This window comes from Corvus hawaiiensis, chromosome 5 (genome assembly GCF_020740725.1).
Source record: "Corvus hawaiiensis isolate bCorHaw1 chromosome 5, bCorHaw1.pri.cur, whole genome shotgun sequence".
Classification (NCBI taxonomy): domain Eukaryota; kingdom Metazoa; phylum Chordata; class Aves; order Passeriformes; family Corvidae; genus Corvus; species Corvus hawaiiensis.
The window spans coordinates 74569775-74589801 of NC_063217.1; the positions used below are offsets into that span (position 1 = coordinate 74569775).

The window sequence follows — 20027 nt, forward strand, 5'->3', positions numbered from 1 at the left end:
GTGGTGTGTGGTGTTGGCTCTCAGTGGCATCAGCAAAGCGGTGACGCTGCTTACAACTCCAGGTAAGTGCATTTCACTCTGCACCGGGCACTGCAGGTAACAGGCTGTCAAACCCAGTGCCACAGAGCTGCTTGGCAGCCTCAGTCCCCAAACCAAAATGAGGGGCATGACCCTAGGATCCTACCTGGTAGCAAGCATTGCAGCACAGGTGCCTACTCACTCCATGCTGTAGAGAGAGACTTGCTTTTTCCCCTCAGTATGAAATTCACTGAAAAAACTGAAACAGAAAACCAGCGTTCCCTGCAGTAGGAGTTTGTACAGCAGAAACAAATGTGGAGGAGGAAGAATCATTTTGTTCATTAGCCATCAAAATTATTTCCATTCATCAAATTTGAAGGATGGAAAAACAGAAATACAGCTGTAGTATGCTGAGACCTGTATTGTGCATTTGAGAGTGTGTGGAAGCATGGTTCCACTACAATTGAAAATGATTATGTGGAACTCCAGTTAAGGGGGACAAGGATTAGTTTCCTTTTGGAAGCACAGTTCCAGTTAATAAACTGTCTGCACTGGGTAAGAGGCTCTGTGGGAAGTTCAGTGAGACTAGAATTCTCTTTTGGGGGCTGAGGTAGCAGTCTTAAGTGGAGTCTTCTGCCATGGCACCCCTGCTAGACTGTGCTGCGTGTATTTGAGAAATATATTGTTTCTTGTTTTGGAAACTTCACGCCCCACCCCACTTCACTTAATAAGCTGTAGTCCTACTATGCTTTGAAAATAACTTCAACATGCAGCATCAGCTTCTTAGCAGAGGGCTACTTGATCTACTTCCCTGGGCTTTGAAAATTAAATTATCTCAATAGATTTCTTAAACTTGAGTGCCCCTGCTAGAGACAGTGTTGCACATTTCAGGCATTTCTTGTTCCCCAACATACTGCTCTACTGCATGTACTTAGTAGCTCCAAACTTCCAGAACAAGCTTACCACAGCAGAGGAACACCAGCAGGGAAGTAGGTGTCACCACTGGAACAGCACTGCTGCTCACAGAGTTGACTAGAGAAGAAATGAACAACCAAGAAACAGCAATCTAGAAAAAATGGTTTATTAAAAGGAAAGCTGTGATCAAACAGGTGCTACGTCCTCAGAACACTGCCTACAAGTAATACCTTTACTTCCCCTTTACTGCTCTTGAATATACCTGTAACATTTCATCACATTGACAAGAGAAGCTAAGTTGCATCTTCCCTTTGAGCAGGAAACTACTTAAAATACAGCTTCTTTAAAAACCAGTCAGTTGAAGTGCAGCTCCTCTATTTCATCTGTTACCTTCCCCAGATGGGTCACAGCTGTTGCCTACAGTGATGTCTGTTTTAAGCCTTCCTTTTCCCTGCTTGGCATCTGCAGGCACACTCTGGGTTAGGTTGGACAGTCCTGGCTTTGTAGAAAGCAAGGCATTGGACATGGCAGCCCTCAGCAGGTTCTCACGATGGGCACTGTTTGACAAGGCGGAAGGCTTCCAGGAACTCGTTGAAGTCAATGTTCCCATCCTTGTTGAAATCAATGCTGCGAACCAAGTCATTAATGCCATCATCCGTGAGTTCAATGTTCATGTGTGAGCTGAACAGCTTCCAGGTTTGCTGGAATTCCTCAAAGGAGATGAGACCTATGGAGGAGCATTTGACATGCTGCAACTACATCTCCTAATGTGGAGAACACTAGCTAAAACATGAAGTAGCAAAAAGGCATGATATAAATGGACATTTCAGAAACTTGGGAGGGAGCAGGAAGACCCAAGCCTTAAACAGTTAAATAAAAACACCTCTATACATACTAAAGGAAGATCCAAAGTAGAAGGGAACACAAGGCAGTGATCAATACCACCTGCTTACCTGAATGGTCTCTGTCTATGATCCTGAATATGGTCTCCAAGTTGGATCTGTTTCGATAAATGACTTCCAGCAAGCTCGACTGGATGTGCTGAAAGACATGATCACACTTGTTTTATCCTTCTGACACCTCTGCTTTCTCTGAGTCATTACTGCAGATGTCTTCACAAATAAGAATATTTTTTGCTCTCAAGAGCATGCCAGCAGTGCCATACCAAACAGGTGTGTGATGATTGGACCCTCTGTGCAGCTGCAGAACAAACCATCAGCAACCTGCCCCTTCCCAACAGCGTTTTTCTGCGCTAACAGCGACCGGGCTACATTCTATAACCACTGCAGAGCTGCATTTGCTGGGCCTAATTAAGAAACTGCTACTTGGAGAGTGGAATACAGTTTTCCTGCTCAAAAGCCTGCATCCAAAACTACCTCTAAATTTTGATTTCACATCCATCGTCTATTTCTAAAATGGGCTGGATGCCTCAGGACTATTTGAGCTCAGGCAAGACTTTCTATCAACTTCAGTGTGGTTTTGGACCGTGCAGGAACCGTCCACTGTCCTTTTGTACCATAATTGGTGTGCACATGCTGACGATCTGGTGAGCAGCTGCTTCACATCATGCTTTGATGGAAGGGGGTGAGTGCTTACCTCTTGGCTCCTCTGCTCCATGGCCAGGTCATCCAGCCAGGATTTGTATTCCAGCATGCCGTCCTTGGTGCTGCACACCAGCTGTGGCCTCAGCATTCGCCAGGGCAGTCCCAGCCTCAGCACTGACTCCACTGCTGTTGCCCAGTTGCTCAGAGTGATCCTTCCTGCAGGGAAAAGGGAGACATCTCTGGAATACAGAAAAGCATATAAAGGCAAAGAAGAAGCCTAAAGTAGTGACACATACACAGTCTAGGTGCTGCTGACAGTACAGCATCATTTTGCACCGCAGGTGCAAACACACTTCCCCTCCAAGCCTCAGCAAGCTTCTCATCATTGCAGCAAATCAAGGCTATGGCACTGCAAACATCTGAGCAAAGGCAAGATACTAACTTTGGGTATTTCATCAGAAATTTGTAGCCCATTTTAGCAGCTGCTGTAGCAAGTGAGCTGGATTCCTATGAACAGTTTTGCTGCCAGGGAAGAAAGCAGGAAAGCAGTTCTCCCCATGAGCAGTTCTGCCAGCCGCCATAACCCTTTTCTCCCCCAGCCCACCAGCTGACAGTGCTCAGCAGCACAGCCCTCCTGTCAGCCAGAGAAGTAAGAACTTTCAGCTCCTTCCTTAAGGCTCTGACAGAAGCAACTGCCGTGGAAGACATCCCTCACTTTCCTCTTCCCAGTGATGTTAGACTCCAGGGATGGAGGGGCTCTAGAGACCACCCAGCCCTTCTCAAGTGACACGACAGACATGTTCCAGGTCGGCTTTTCCAATGCTTCACCAGTACTCCAGCTGCAGAGAGTTTTTCTAATACCAGCCTAAATTGCTATACATTAGGTTAATGACGTCCTGCTTTTCCATTACCCCCTCTTTATGGTGTCACTCAGAGGTACTCACAGAGACTAACAGCAAATGACCTCTGGCAAGATCTGATACAGCCTCCCCATGACAGCTGGTGACAACTGTCAATGAGCAGTCTCCCAACCAGCCACAAACTCAACTTAGTCACCTGAGCGCTATCCAACCAGGCAATGAACGCACATGCCCCTCAGCTCTGAGTTACCTGTATTGTCCCTGTCATAGGCCTTGAAGGCACTGATGAGGGCTGAGGTGTGAGCAAACAGCTTTTCCCGCAAAGCTCGAAAGGCTGACTCCTCTACTCTGCTGATTCTGGAGGATGCCGAACAGAGAGAAGCACTTTAAGGACTTGCCATGAATCACAAGAAAAACTGCACCTTCCCTCCCGGTCCTCTATCTGGCTTGTCCATGGATTGCCCAGACCCTCGCACAACTGCTCTGTACAGCTACAGCTGCATCTCAGTGCTTGTGACAAGGCACTGCATGCCCAGGGCACAGATCCCTACAGCTGATGCCACGAGTCCCTGCATTCATTTGTGAAGTAACAAAGCAAAAGGGAACCTCAGCAAAGGTCAAAAGTTAAAACCTGACATTGAAAGAAAATCTGAAAAATCACCTTGAAAAAAATCCCCTTGGAATTTTGTTAACGTTCCCTTCTCAACCCTTGAGCCTTCCTCAGTAACTTCAAGTACAAAGCTTGAACCCTCCTTTAGGGCTATTATTTAGAAAATCAAGCTGTGAAAGTTCAGCTCCAGAGTCAAACTTTCTAAAAGCTTACAAAGTTTTCCCTTTGGGAATATTGACTTGGTGAATACAGAGCAACTGGAATGCCTTGCCTTTGGGTCATAGTGAGCATATGGGCTGTCTTGTTTGCTTGGTACTGAACAAAGTGGGGGATGAGGTCTGGTCCCAGCTTCACATAGGCTCCCCTGTTGCTGCCAATCTCATAGTAGTTTGAGGCTGAAAAGATGGTCAGCACCTAATCCCAAAAAAAGAGGCATTTACAGTCAGTACGTACATCCTGTAGTACTTATTGTATGTGTAAACAACACACCAGGTCCCCTCCAAAGTCCACAGACTGTGAAAGCACCATGTTTTACAGAGAAAAGGGAAGAGTGAGGTGGCAGCTGGCCTGAAAGCCTCGCAAGTGTGAGTTCCTCATGGGTGGCACTGGTCACACATGGATCTAGCCACATGCTAGGCTTCTACTATTGCCCCCTGTGCTCTCTCCCCCAACAATTCCGCTCTCCAGAGTCTGAGTGCCCTGACAAAGCCACTGATGTGACTGTGAATCTTCTGAAACAGAACCTGGCTGCAGCAGCTCGGCAACACCCTTTTGTAGCTCATCTGCAGGAACAGCTGCACTACGCATGGGGGCCATGGCACAAGTGGGTTCAGATCTTTTCTCAACCACCACACACAAGGACAGGGTTTGCCTGCACAGCCATGTCCCCAACAGAGCAGGCAACTCCAGATTACCCTGACCTAAGACCTCAGCTGGAAACACACTTCAGTAACTCCCAATAAGGCTGTTCAAGGATTTTTTATGTGCTTAAAGCCCCACTGGAAGAAATGCAGAACTGAGACAAGCTACCCCCCCAAAAAAGCCCACCCCAGCAGGATGGAAACCCAAGTATCCTTCACACCACCCCTGACTGACCTTGCGGTTGTGACAGAACTCATAGCCTTCTTGCTTGCACTCATGAGAGCGGATCAGGAACTGCAAGCCGTACTTCGCAAGGAACTTCTCCGTCACATCAGGCCCAAAGTAGCAGCCACCACCTCGCACCTTATTTTCTCTGCAGCCCTCCTGAGGCATGGGGTCACTCCAGAGGAGATCTAAAACCTGAAAGGATTGGAAAAGTTCACTAAGCAAATACAGCTCAGTCTTCAAATCCCTCCCTAGACTGCTGCTATAACCATAGTGCAGGGGAACAGACATGTTTGCTTGCATTCCAGCTGAAGACTGACACAGACCTGGGCCACCTCAGAAGTGGCAATATTGTTGGAGCTCTGAGCACATCCAGAGTGTCTGGGGAAAGAGGGATGTGCATAAATCAGGCCTGATACAAGCTTTGCCTTTCCTAGCATTAAGATGTTCAAGAGCCTTGCCTGTCTTCCTCCATCCTGGAACACAAGGGGCAAGAACAACCAGCAGATCCTGAGGCCATTAGCAGGCTTAGTGTTGAACTCCTTGGGTCTCTAGCCACGACATTCTCCAGCCTCCAGAAACACAAATGCTGACTCAGGAACCACTGTTTGGATTAAAGCTTAATCTCTTTAACCCTGACCTCAACATATAGCTCTATAGTGATAAGGTGTGCAGCACTGGAAGGTCATATGCAATGTGAACTAGGTAACTGAGGTTTTAGAGCGCACAGAAGAGATTCACAGGCTGGAAAATGAAGCTGCTCGTCCCAGGAGGTAACAAAGGTACCTAAGGAAAGATCCCCAAGGCCTCAGAGAACAGCCCTTCCTGGTCACGTATCGCTGCAGGAGGCACCCACAGCACACCCAGCCCACAACCCCGCCTAGACTCCTCACCTGCTTCCACTCCTCCTGGCGAGTCCAGCATGGCCCATCCACGTCCTTCAAGGAGACCATGCTGGAATAGGTGAGCTCCTCTGGCTCTGACTCGCTGATGTCCATCAGCCGGCGGCACGTGTCAATTTGCTCCTGCACCGTCTGCCGGAGCCACCTGGAGAACTCCAGCCTATTGGCTGTGCTGGGAGCTTGTGCTGACTGGGGCTGCAGAGATAACCCGGGAGCTGCCTCAGTGTCTGATTTGCTCTCCCCATTTATGGCCGGTATTTCTGGTTTTCTACTCGACTCCTTCCTTTTCTTCATCCTTAACACAGAAATAAACTGAAAGATATGAGAGAAATGGAGCTGATGACATGGCATGAAAACCCAGATCTCCAGCTCTAACATCTTCCACTGGCAGACTTCAAGTGATCCAAGCCTCCAAGCCCCAATTCCCTTCTGCCTTCAACTGCTGATTAACTGTGGGGGACTATTAGTGCCATCCTCTCAAACATGCCATCCTGGGTTTACAGCTGGCCCCCACATCCATCACATCTTACTCTTCCTCATTGACTTCATGCAGACAGATTTAATCTGCAGTGGGACCTATGCAGCAGAGCAAAGGAAGCATCAATGATTAGTGCAAGAGTTGTCATCATATTTGGAGAAGCAAAGTGGTATTTCCCAACTAGAGAGTGAGACAGAGACAAGTTAAATGATTTATCAAAACCCTTCTGGAAATCTAGGGGGTAAAAACAGGCTAAGGAACTGTGGGACAATGTCTCATCATCACTGTGTTTTTACTTCAGCACCAGCACATATTCCAGAAACCAACAGTGCTTCATCCCTTCACAGCTCATGCACACACACCAACAAACCAAAGCCTCTACCTAAAGATGAATTTGTCTAGGAAGACCATCTGTTAGACTTGTCTTGTCAACAGCTAAGCTGACATGTAGAAATGAGCTCCTCACCACAATCAGCAACACTGTTGTCTCTTGCAATAACTGGGAAATAAAACCTACTTTGTCCCTTTGAATTTTCTCAAGCATGTTCAGGTCAGTGGTGTCAGAGATGCCCCCGTGAATAATGAGGACTTTCTGATCAATCAGGGTGGCCAGGGGTAGCCAGCAGAAGACATTTTGAAACATCCTCAAGATTTTCTTCCCATGCACCTAAGAGGACAGGTCAGAAAAGAGATGAAACTTCAAGTCTTCTAAATGCACATCTCACATGGTAAAGGAGACACAAACATAGGCCTACCTTGTATTTCTGCATCACTTCCTTGGTGAAACCATAGCTAAAGGAACAGGAGAAAAGAAGCTCAGTGGGATTTTGCACAACACCCTTGACATCGTGCTCAGCCCCGCACAGAAGCCGTACCGTAAGTTCACCATGTGGTCCTCGTGGTTCCCGCGGTTGAGATGAACCTCCTTGGGATAGATCAGGAGGAAGGTAAAGAGGATAACAAGGATCTCAAGGGACTGCTTGCCTCTGTCTACAAAGTCCCCATTGAACACGTAGGACTTGGAAGGGGAAGGAAGGCCATTCTGTAAAAGCAAGGAACAGGCAGATGATACCAGAGAGGTCTCCCCATGGTCTCCATATGCCTCCCCCACAGCTGCACAGTCTCTCACACCTGTCCCAGGTTACAACAGATCCTCACTCATCTGCATCCTGTGGGCCCCAGCAATGAAAGCTGGCAGTCACAGGGGGTTGTCATTGGTATCAGCACCAGAAAAATACCCACTGGCACTTCTAAAATGGACATGGATTTCCAAGTCAGCAAGGGAATAAGCTACTGATTTGTGAAGCCATTTAATACCAATCAAATTGACTTGGAGAATTGCACATGAATGGCCCAGTTTTGCAAACACTACTCAACATGACCCATGGGATACCCGTTGCAATGCCTGGACAGCCTCCCTCTCCAAATTTGGTGCCTACCTTGTAAAAGATGAGGAACAAGTCATCCAGCTGGCCATGCAAGTCTCCTAACAGGCACAAAGAGAGTAGTCTCAGTATGTTTACCTTGAGCTTAAAAAACCACCAATACATAACTTCCTATGTACTATGTCCTTTATACATTAATGACCACTGAAATACTTTGGGAAGTGCAAGCCTAGAGGAAAAGGACACAACGTAAGGCTTGAGCTTAAGTCTGAGAAGGACAGTAAAAAAACCTACACCACCTGCTGAAGACTGATTTAGAAGCTTTATTCATTTATCTCTTGTAATGGCACAACATGGCACAAGATTATCATTACATGGGAGGAAGATTTGCATTCAAAATGACAGTCTAATTCTTGTTTAACGTGATATTGAAGAGAGAGGTTTGTTTTCCAGAAGCTGACTGCATGCAGAAGTCTGTGCTACGTATGTATTTTTCAGAAATATCTCAACATTTTAACATTAGTCAGAGTAGAAAAATAGTGAAAAGCTTTGTCTCAAATTTACTTATTGGATGCAAAGATGCGTTTGCATTCTGGATCTGTGTGCATGCATGCGCTGCTGCTTATCCAGAACAGCTCCAGGATTTTGTTGTTTAAATAATCCCAGACCACAGAACACATCAGAACGCTATCAAGTTTTGAGACAAGTCCTCAGCTGGATATAGTTTCTGTAGTTTAGTAAAACGGCGCCAAGTTTGGGGTGAGAGAAAAAAGACCACATGGGTATTTCAGACAGACCCAGCTGCCTCTCAGTGCATCACACGTTTTGAGAGAGCATTTGTGTTCCACGTTCAGTACAGAGGGAGGCACTGTGGCCTCACTATCATTTTCTCTCTGCCCCACCCTCCCACATGAGCGTCCCACCCCGGAGGCTGCAAGGGACGCACCGCAAACAGTGACCTCCTCGCTGTAGCAGGTGGAGACATGGCTGATGTTTGGCAACTGCTTGAGGTGCTTCCTGGTCTCATGCAGGAGGTTTAAGACATAGCGAGCGTGGAGCTGCTACTAGGAGAAAGTGAAGGGATTAAAGCAGGAAATCAGTGGTCTTTGAGCAGCACCACTCTGGCTGCAAAGACTCCACCAGGGTAGCCTCGATGGCAGAAACTCTCTCTAGGATAGTGCTGACCTATGGGCATACAAACAAGACAAGGCAAATATTGGGAAACAGCAGGATGCAAGAGACTTGCCCAAAGCAGCCCAGCCTCAGCACTGACAGGGCTGGCAAGGCAACCCTAAAGCCCCAGCACCTTGTGGACAAGGCTGTACCCACTAGGCTACACCACCTCCAGGAGCAGCAGAAATTCTAGGCCAGTATCACAGGTAAGAAGTTGCTCCTCTAGATCTTCCTTAGCTTTTCCACATCAAACCAGTCCATGAGTTTCCACATGTCCCGCAGTGATACATACGCTCAAAGCCGGGGCATAGGCTTTTAATACAGTCAGGACATGAGACACCTTTGGTTTAGAACTTCTCTTTGGAGAAGGGATGTTTTGGCCTATTTTGCAGTTCAGCACATCTGCTGAGGGATGACAGCAGAACACTGCAGTTGTATGAAGGCTTGTCTTGTTAGTGCTGGAGTGGTACTCAACTTCCTCATCAAAAATATCACAATTTACGTTTTAAATCAGCATCCAAGTTGCATGGCACAAAACATTTTAATTGGCTGTTTCCCTCTGGGCCATCCTATACTTATTTACAAATTGAGGAATTCGAACAAAAAACGATGAAATGTTTCAACGTGAGCTGTTGTTGATTTTTCCCTTTAAAAATGATATTCAGGTAAATATTGGTACACTCCTATGTAAAGTGTTCCGTTTTGTCAGGAGTACATTTTCAGAAACAGAAACATTTCTATGGAATTAGGAAACACCATCTAATTTCCAGCACCCTTTTGTTTAAAAGCTGACCAGCTTGTTACACTCCAGTCAACTGAGCTTGTTAGGAAGGCTGAGGCCAAAGCACCTATCCTACACCCCTGTGCAGATAAGGGGAAAGTGTGGTACCTTTTGGGATCCTTACTTGTTTCTGTTGGAAAGCTTCCAGCAAGGCCGTGGCATGGTCAGGGAGAAGTGGGAAAGAGAGATGGGGTCCAGTGTAGGAGTCTGGCACCTCTATGGATTCATAGTCACAGTATTTTTCCAGCTCTGCCTCTTTGTAACTTTCTCCACTTATGAACATGCGACTGATAAAATCCCCTGGACAGCAGATTAGTGTGGTTGATTTTTTTTTTTTTTTTTTTTTTTAAAAGAGAAACAGACAAAGAAGAAGTTAATTGGTACCATTCTAGTACTTTTCTAAAGAAAAGCTATTTGATTAGGCTGGCATTCAGGAGCAGTGGCAGCCATAGATGCTGGGTCCAAGCTTGGCACTGCTACAAAACGTAGAGTGGGGGAAAGGCTGCAGAGCCAAATCTCCATGTGCAGTGTGCAGCACTCTGTGATTCTATGAAAACAAATGGAACTTTTATGCCTCCTTCCAGCTCCTAAGAGCAGGAATTGCCTCACATCCTTTGCACAGCTCAGAGTCTCCAGACAATTCACTCCCTATTCCTGATGCCATCACTCTTTAGACTCTTGGCTACATTTGCCATACTGAACATTGCCCAGCACTGGGCAATGAATAATACAGGGTGCAACCTTTGGAGCTGCTGGTGCCACCTCTACAAACAGCACACAAGCTTACTCTCTTTGCTGCTGCTTGGTGTGAACTGGTCCATCAGGTAACTGAAGAAGTTGTGAAGCTGCAAGAAGAGGGAGAGCCCATCAGTCACCCCAGAATGAAATTCAACAGAGTGGCAACTTATCGTGATCTTCTTTCTGGAAATATTACCACTGCCCTTCTCATGCTGTCTGGTGTGTACAGCAACTCCCATTGTACCAATTTAAGTTTTGACTATCTTGAAATGAAGTCAAAACAGTGGCTTTACCTTCAGCCACAGGCAGAAGTACACTATGAGCCCTTCCTCTCCCTGACAGCATGGCAACCATGTAAGAGAATTTTAATCAAAGTTAAAGCATAACAAACCAACTAGACATGCCTATTGTGTTCAGACTCCAGAAAAACTGTTAAACAGCTCTTACGGCTTGCTTTTGAGGGTCATCACTTTGTGTTTCATGCAACACAAGCAGGCAGGGAGTCAATAGGCTAAAAAGGGGCAGGAAACCCAGTCCCTGGCCCACTGAAGCACTGAGAGGGTTACCAGCCAGCAGCCAGAACTGAGCGAGTCTGGCACAGAAACCACCTTCCTAAGCATACCTTGATCTGATCCTGCTCGCAGGCATACTCAATGGATTGAAAGATTCTCCAGGTGCAGCGGCGTCGCATTTCCAGCCGAGCCATGTAGCGCCGATACCACTGCTGGATCAAGACAGCTGCCTTGAAAGCTGGGGGACAAGAACAGAACCATCTGCTGAGCAGCACTGGCCACAGCTGAGGTACCTGCAACAGCTCCTTCCCCACCCCTGAACACTGAAGAGGAGCCTTGCCTTTTCAGAAGAAATTCCCGGGAATTGTATTCTTGTGCCTAAGGGCAAAAAATATCCACTTCTTTTCACCTTCTTTTTGTAAGAGGTTGACCTGACCCTGCCTGACCAGAGACCTCTGAAACACTTTTAGCCGTTGCTGCTGGCTCCTCAGCACCGGCATTAACAAATTATTAGGGTCTAAAAATCCTAACACATTTTTCAGTACTGTTAGACAATATCCTCCCTTTCTACTTACCTTGATCATTTTTATGTCCATCTTACCATCTCTGGGTGCTGGGGCTTCAGGAAACCAGGAATTTAACTGAGGCCACACAAAGAGTTGGGACAAGACAGGATACCAAGTTTCCTTCTAAAGTCTTAATAATATGAGGGTTTTCTACCTCTTTATGTCAAATAAATACCTCAGCTTTTGCAGTTGTGGAAGAACTTCAGAAGGACTCTATCACAGCATAAATGTCAACATACTATTACCTTACAATAACATACAGACAAAACTACACCCGCAGTGAAAAAAGGGAGACAGAACTTTGGCCATTTTAAACAGAACAAATGAGATGCCAGAATTTCCAGGTGCCTATTTGAGGTCAAATCCACAGCCAGCACTGACACCAGGTGCTTCCCACCAAATTATGGCTATCTGCCCTTTGATCTTTAAAACATATCCTTTGTATTCTCCCAATTCCAGTATGTTCCCTTGAAAGATTATTTCAGATGGGGTGTGTGCATATTTCAAGTGAAGTACCTTGGTGCAGTTTCACATTTCCTTTTTCAAGTTCTGCCACAGAACTTTTCATGCCTCTAGAATCTCTCATCCTCCTTTAGCTGGCCTTCACCGCACTTGGACCAGCTCTGCTACTTGGCATGTCTCTTTGGATTATGCTGCGTCCCTTCCTGTTCCTTTCTGGAGCCCTACACTTAAAACATCTTCTAACACTGCTTCTCTGTCATCTTTAGCTGAGGGGGGAAAGGGATGATTGCTGCATCCACAGCCTGGCTTCAAAATCCAAGGGAAACAATAGAGTTAGGGAACTAGGCCTGCTGCAGAAGGTGTATTCTGTTGCCACATTCACCAAAGCAGGGAGAGCAATGGCAGGTGTGTGGGAGAATCTTCATCAAAAAGAGGAAAATCCTTCACCCCTACCCAAAGGCTGCTATACACTGGCAAGAGACAAAGAGATCATATTAATTCAATCAGCTTGCATTAATTACATAGAAAACCGCCCTCCAGATACTTCAGCAGGAAACAGTGACCTTTCCCTAAAGACTGTATGTCAATGGCTTATATATTGAAAATAATAATCCTTTTAAATTATGGTTCTTTTTCAGCACTGGGAATTGCAGAGCACAAAAAAGGAAGATCTACAGCTGCTGTTCAGCAGGGAGCTGAGACACCCTGAAGTCGTGGGCAGGAAGGTAAGATTTGGCAAGCCTCAATTCAGGCGTAACCTTCTGTATTCTTTGCCTTCTCTCCTGCTGAGCAAGTGCTTACTGATCTGCTGGGCTTTGAAAAAATTCCTTGTGATGACTCCACACGTGCCTATGAAAACCAGATCTTTTGAATCAGTAAAAATTAAACCTATGTAACACATGTTATCAAGTGCACAGTTAGCAAAAATACCACCATCCACAGTATTTAACCCCCCGGTAGGCAAGGCGCGCTCTAGAAATTGAGAGAGGTTTTACTGCATGGGAAACTGTTGCTGAGGTATCAGATGTAATACAAGGTTTCAAATAAGTAACTAGTTTTGTGTTACACTATCATCTTAAAATAACCCTGAACTTGTTTGGAAAGCCCATGGACCTCTGGTGGTATGGGTGACAGGTAAGACTAACTTAAATAAAAAATGGAGTTTTTCAACAGTGGACAGTAACAAAAGTCTGAGTCACAACCTTATCCTCACTTGCAATCCTTATTTTCTTTTCCAAGCACTTGCAAACAGTTTGCCCCATCCTGCTGTTCTGCCAGTGCTGACAACCGCATAATTCAAACAACAAAGAAAGGACTGTTTACTTTTTAACACTTCCTCATGTCTAAGGTCTCCCTCATCAACTCCCTTTGTTCAGACACAGGCACACACCCACAAAATTGATACCATTACAGAGGGCTTGTAAAAATAAATCATTACAGCTTTGAGAGCCATAAACAAGTCTAGATTACTAGCAGAGATTAAGAGCATTGTGCTGATATAATTAGAAAAAAGTACACTTTTTGCTTTTCTGCTTTTTGTAGCCACACCATTTCACATTCCTCGGAACCAGATTTACCTTGGCTTTACTAACACTTCTGCTTAACCAGTCCTGCACCAGTAAGAGGCTTGGAAAATAATCCAGGGGAAGCAGGAAGGTGACATCTGTCTCACTGTCAGCAGAGGCACAACACCTGCATTACCCAGCAAGTGATTAATCCAGCAGGTGTTAGTTCTAACTGTTGTTTCATTTCTGGTTAGGCTTGGGTGGATTTAACCTACTCCTGGTCTCAATAGCTGTTATTTCCTCAAGTCTGTTGTCTTCTGCCTGACACCTGAGAAACCTTGTAAGAGGGTAATGAAAGACAGAACTTCACTTGAGTGCTATGAAGAAAACCAGGTAACCCAGAAGAGAAACACATTCAATGCAGCCTGCCAACAGCACATGCAGGAGAAAACAGGAAAAGATTATTTTGCTAAGAATCACTCACCATTTTCAGACTTCTGCAGGGAGTACTTGTACTTGACTTCTACAGAACTACCGGATCCCATGCTCTCCAGCCAATGCTCCAGTGCTGCAGACTGCTCCAGTGTCACCAAAAACACAAAACAGATGCAGGGAAGACCATCTGGTCAGAATCAAAACAGCTGCAACATGTCCCACAGTGCTAAAAATCTATAGTTAAATATATTAACAGTTAATATCAACAGTCACATGGTCTCTCTTGCGGCCAAGTACATCTTCCACTACCAGGTTTCTCCAGCTGCTCCCAGACAATCAGATGAGGATTTCTGTCTCACTGCTTCAAATTTCAAGTGAGCTATATAAACAGGAATCAGTTCAGCACCTTTCCTGTACCGTGATTGTTTGGCAAACATTTGAAAAGCTTTTCAATACTGATCAAGGACTATAATAAAGTCATTAAGAAGCAGTATGTGCAGACAAATATTCATGCATGTAGTCCCCTCTAAAGGATAACTCATTATGAGGGATGAACACACACACTATATTTAATCTAACCACAGCTAGCAGAAAGATAAGTCTAAAATAACAATTAGCTGTCAGAAGAAAATACCCAGCTTTGTTAAACACTGCTTTTCTCCATCTCATGCATCTGCTCGCGTGTGGGAGCGTATTGTTCCATCAATTGCCAGTAAAAAGGCACAGAGTTTGGTATGCTCACTGCTGTGGAAGCTCTGGGCAGGGCAAACAGAAATTAGTGCAAGATTGGCTCAAACTCTGAAGTCTCTCACTTTGAGGGTAACCAGAATGTCATTCACAGTCAAACATCTTTCCTCTGGAAAAAAACCTAGTCACATACTACTGCCAAAGCAGCCCCAGGCTGTAGTGCTGAAGAGTTCAACACATTTTGATTCTCACCTGAAATTTGGGGAGGAGAAAGCTGAGAAATGGAGGGAAGGAAATAAACATCTGTAAAAGTGTCAAGACTGGTGTTTGCAGGAGAACACAGCTCGAAGTATTTTGAAGGGTCAGGAGAAAGTAACTACAGAGGCACTTCTGCCCAGGAGAAGCAAAAGCCCTCCTCCTTTCCTCAGTTCCTGCAGTCCTTTTGCCTCTTTCCATCTCTTTCCACCTAACCCACATCTTTCCTCTCAAAATAGCTCAGATCCGCACAAATGCTAATTGAAGGAGCACGTCCGGTGTTGTGTAAGGTGAGCGTTCGAGCGTTCCTTGTTTGCTCAGGAAGGTGAGCCCTGCTCAGCAACACTGCAGCACAGGGAGGTTCGAAAGCAGAGGAAAGGCTGGAACTCTCCCTCCCCTGCCCAGGATGCCCAGTTGTACAGTGGCATCTTCAGAATGCCATGAGTGGGCGACACAACAGGGTGTACCACAATGCTCTCAGCAAAATGCCTACACTCTTGTTTTATTCTAACAACATAATTTCATATCAATGCCACCAATGGCCTGAAATCACCGCTTAATTACACCCAATTTTACCTGGTACTTTACTTTCTTTGTGCTCAAATAATGCAGGTACTCTGACATCTTTCCAGATCATTAACTACTCCAAGGGACAATTGCACACAAAACTCACCACTTATAGCTCGCTCATAACTTCCTATATGAGGGAAATTGCAGCTCAGAAAAGAAATTTTCAAGTCCAGAACTTTTGAGCGTAGACCTGTAACTGCCATCTGGCCTATCCTAACAAAAGTTTCCTTTTAATGACACAGATCTGAGGACTTCAGCAAGTTTTAGTTTTCCAGAGAAGCAATGATAGGAATGATTCACTCTACCTCAGCCTCCTTTCCAGGAACTAGAACACTTCTAGGTTACTTTTAAAGCAATGGAGAACAAATTTGAAGCAAATGCTCAAGTACGGTGTTCAGTACTTTGCTTGCTGAGGATGCATTCAGGGGTACCACCTGCCTGCTTTGATAAAATGTGACCTTGGATTTGAGGTCACCTCTGGCAACAATTTCTTTCTTATTTCCGTCTCTCCCTGCAAAACAAGCAAGCATTTATTATTTGAGCAGCCCTACTTCAAACAAATTTTGGCCATCCATAGCAAGGCATGGCCTAGTATTAGTGTGCCCTATTTATAGTATTGTGTAGGCTTATCAACAGGTCCCTCCCAAGCAGTTCCTGGAGCCACAAACTTTTTCACTTTGTTGCCCTCAGATTTTTGTGAGAGGCACAACCTGAACAAAGGCGTGTACAGGAATAAAATCAAACTCCAGTGGAACCAAACCTGTTCCAAGGCTGGAAGGAGTGAGGAAGAAATGGAATCAGTCCAACTGCTCAGCACCTCGGATCCTTCCTCATCCACCCAGTGACATGCACTCTTCCCTTCCTAAATTCCTGTACCCAAGAAACAGGAGAGGAACAGGGACCCATCAAGGCACAGCCTCAAAGAGTGGATGAACTGAGCAGCAGCATCACTTCAGGTACCAGTTTTACTAAACAACCAGGTGAGAAACATGATCCATCCAGGAAACAGCCAGCTATCAACAGCTCCTTCCTCATTTTGCTCTTCACTGCCACACCTTCTCTCTGGTGCAATTAGGAGACCTCTGGAACAGGATTTCCTCACGCCTCTTTCGCACAAGGCTGTCCCTGGTGCACACCACAGCACGGAGCTTCTGCCAGCAAACACCCACACTCTAAAAGCCAGGTGAGAAAAGCCACTGCATGCACTTAAACCAGGGCAGAGCTCAACCACCGCTAAAGAGTCGCGGACTCGAGAGCCCCACATGGACACAGACAACCAGTGGAACACCAAGTTCAGGGCCTCAGGAGAAGGCCACACACACATAGAGAAGATGCACATTCCTTGATTGCCAGAGGTAATGTTCCACAGGCAGGAAAAAGATGTAACAGCCAGACTCCATGGACTTCCTGAGCCATTGGATAACATGCTTCTTGCAACTCTTCCAACACAAGCATATGACTTGTTCAATAACACCACCTAGTACCCCATGAAATTCAGGAAAAAAAACCTTGCACAAATTCATTTAAGTCAATCACCCCAAAACACAAACAACAAAAGCCTAGGTAAATTTCCTGACTTAACCTATTACTTTAACTTCTCAGAAATCAAAGCAAGGGACAGCATTCTGAACCAAATCCTATACACTCTATGAGCTTGTGCACATCATAGATCTATGCAGAATGTGGTGCTTGACCCACAGGACCTGCCAGAAACACCACAGCTAATGTGAAGCCCCCTCCTAGGAAAGGTGACATTTCATCTATCATGAACAGGACTCCCACTAACCTGACAGTTTTATAGAGATACCAGCAACAGAGGGAACAGATGAACAGAATATGGAAGGCAACAGGAGGACATAACAGACTAGAAAATTTACTAGCAAAAAACCTAAAAGAGATGTTGGAGGGGAACAAATTTTAAGTTCTGCTAAAAGAAAAACAGCAAGAGTTTAAGAGCTACAGATTAATTTGAAATATACTCCAATACTTCTCCCAAGGATAAAAACACTAGCTGGCACCAGGGAAAGTGATGATCCTATCTTGCCCCTGAGAGTAAATACCTAGGTATGGCCCACGTGCACATCAGACTCAGCACCACTTGTAGCTGCAAACAAGATTGTGAAGCTTGTATTTCAAACATGCACCCACACAATTACTGTAGTATCAAAAAGGAGAATTCCAGATACAAAACTCCCAAACGCAGTTTTATACACCTTGGCATACAAAAAGGGTATTTCACTTCAAACTGTAAGCTAGTTCTGAACACAAAATCCTGTTGCAGAGAATTAAAAAGAAAAATGCAACTTACCTTGCCAGGTTCTAATTAAGGGATTTGTTGAGATAAACACAACAGAAGCTCTCCACTTGATAAATTTTGGTTGTATTCAGTACCCAAATACTTGATGATTTCTGATGCTATTTGTTTAACTACAGACGCAAAACCTCCTTGTCAGACTCCAAATAATAAAAAAAGGTGTTCCCTTGGGCAGGCAGCAGGACAGGCCATGCCTCTGCACACGTGCAGCCCAGAAGTGGTGCAGAGACTTTATTTACTGCCCAGTTATGAGCAGCCTTAAGAATCCTCTTCCATGTGATGCTTAATAAAGGCTACAGATCTCCACTGGATTAGGATTACTGAAGGGATTATGAATGAGAGATACAGCATGTTGGCCTCTCTTATCCTAGGAGTCAGCTCTTACACACTTTCAAGCTGCCTTCTGCTAAATGCAAACTTCTGGAGGAAAACTAATTCAAGGTTTCACCCCTTGTGTTATGCTGAAAAAATATTTGGGGCTTTGCAGCTAGGGAATCTCTAGCACAGAAAGGAGGGGATGTAAAAAAAGAAAGGATAATGTAGCTTAGTTTTGTTTTATTACTGCACAATTCCAGGGTTTGAGAAAGCAGGAAAATCACTACTTTTCAGTCTTTAAAAAGCATACACACAAAGCAGATGAAATCTCAAACAAAAATATGATCAGTAAGGCATTCAAATAACTATAAATGATCCTCCTTTTTTTAAAAAAAGCAATTATGGTAAAATCATAGAATGCCAGGCTAGAGAAATACCTTTAGGATCTTTTGGTCCAGCCTTTCTTGGCCAAAATTCCCACAAAACACCCAAACCAACAAAAAAAAAAACAAAAAAAAACAAACAAAAAAAACCCCCAGTGCTACGTTTTAGTGTTTCTAGCATTAAGATGGTTTTATTAAAGTACTAACAATCCCATCTCCGCATTTTTATCAAACTTCAATTCATATCACAAGTACCTTAGCTACTCACAGGTTAAAATTGTCTAATTTGTAAGACATACCATTTACCACTTCATTAGTATTTATATTTTTAGCTTGTCATTAAACTAAGACCAAGAAGTTATATATCCTTTTGGTTAGCAAAAAGGCATTCAAAGTGGCAGAAGAACTTTATTTTGTTGGCAATCAGCATCTTGGACTGTTTGTTACCACAGAAAATGCAAGGCTTTCAAGAAAATAATTTATAACAAAAAAAAAAAAAAATCTACATTCCTTAACTTGTTTAAACCTCATGACCCCAAACAACTGCCAAGCCACAAACAACAGCAGAAGCAAATTGTTTCCTGAATATTCATAGATACTAACTAACAACTTATACATTCCAGATTGTTGGTACACAGTGACACAAATACATTTGGGTAAATTTATGTACCAGTGAGCACCTGGGTACACCCCTGCCAGAGGATAATCAGCTTAATGCTACACAAAGCCCCACCTGTAAGGATCCTGTTGTTGTGGGTGGCTGTTATTTAAAGAAAACCTGCTGGGATCACAAATGAGTGCCTACTCTGTGAATTAAAGCAATAGCATTCTGCAATCTCCAAGATAGTGAGCATTTTTAAATCTTCCTGCAGGAACTCTTCTTCAAATTTATCATCTGGCATCTGACTGCTGTTCATGGCCATCTAAACTGGGTCAAGGCAAAGCTTGCAGGACTTTTATCCAGGCAGGAGGAGAGGATGCAGGTAAGTAGGTTATGAGACTCAGCACAAGGAGATAAGGGGCCCTCAGTTCCAGAAGGTGCTCTCAGAGCAGTTTGCATAACCAGTACACACTCCCTGCGGCCAGCATGGCATTGATCTGCAAGTGGTGCTCTCTGGCCACGCCTTCACACAGGTGACATTTTATCCACTGAAGAAGGGCACCTTTCAGCTTTACTTGAACGTATCCACTGGTCTTGACTCTTCAAATTGCTCAGTATTTCTGGAGTACACCTAAGTGCCCAAACTCAATATACAGTCACAGCACAACCTGACAAAAACCCCACTGCTCTGCACTGTAAAACAAGCTGTTGACTTGTACTGCAGGCAACTTGATCCAAATGCACAAAAAATGAATACAACCCTTTTTAACCTCACTGCTACCCAACACAACCTCCTCTTATCAACCAAGGAGAAAAGTGCATTACCACAATTCCTGAAACAGCCCCCAATTTCTGATCAATAAAATAACTAGTTTACAGCTGTGTATGCTGCTGACTGCTGCATCTGCCCCTGTTAGGCCCAGGATCAACAA

The 20027-nt window shown here is 44.7% G+C and overlaps 1 protein-coding gene and 1 long non-coding RNA gene across 2 annotated transcripts; one reads left to right on the forward strand and one right to left on the reverse strand.

Annotated features, from left to right (window-relative positions):
- Window positions 1-1083: 1083 nt before the first annotated feature.
- PPEF2 (protein phosphatase with EF-hand domain 2) lies at window positions 1084-18059 on the reverse strand. The gene is made up of 17 exons (XM_048303834.1): window positions 17791-18059; window positions 14020-14110; window positions 11113-11240; window positions 10540-10597; window positions 9877-10052; window positions 8745-8859; window positions 7853-7899; window positions 7289-7455; window positions 7169-7205; window positions 6931-7080; window positions 5927-6247; window positions 5043-5228; window positions 4219-4361; window positions 3588-3694; window positions 2530-2693; window positions 1887-1974; window positions 1084-1660 (listed from the first exon to the last, which is right to left on the reverse strand). Exons 2-17 carry the CDS (start codon window positions 14078-14080, stop codon window positions 1479-1481), a joined length of 2130 nt encoding a protein of 709 aa, XP_048159791.1. The 5' UTR covers window positions 14081-14110; window positions 17791-18059; the 3' UTR covers window positions 1084-1478.
- LOC125326061 lies at window positions 11205-20020 on the forward strand. The gene is made up of 3 exons (XR_007203669.1): window positions 11205-11291; window positions 12669-12755; window positions 19367-20020. It is a non-coding gene; the product is annotated as an uncharacterized LOC125326061 (long non-coding RNA).
- The last annotated feature ends 7 nt before the right edge of the window (window positions 20021-20027 follow it).

Coding starts and splice junctions, on each gene's coding strand:
- PPEF2 (XM_048303834.1), bottom strand. CDS start 14,080: ATGGGATCCGGTAGTTCTGTAGAAGTCAAGTACAAGTACTCCCTGCAG. Junction 7,081..7,168: donor AAGTGATGCAGAAATACAAG/GTAGGCCTATGT, acceptor CTGTCCTCTTAG/GTGCATGGGAAGAAAATCTT. Junction 5,229..5,926: donor GCCAGGAGGAGTGGAAGCAG/GTGAGGAGTCTA, acceptor CAATCCTTTCAG/GTTTTAGATCTCCTCTGGAG.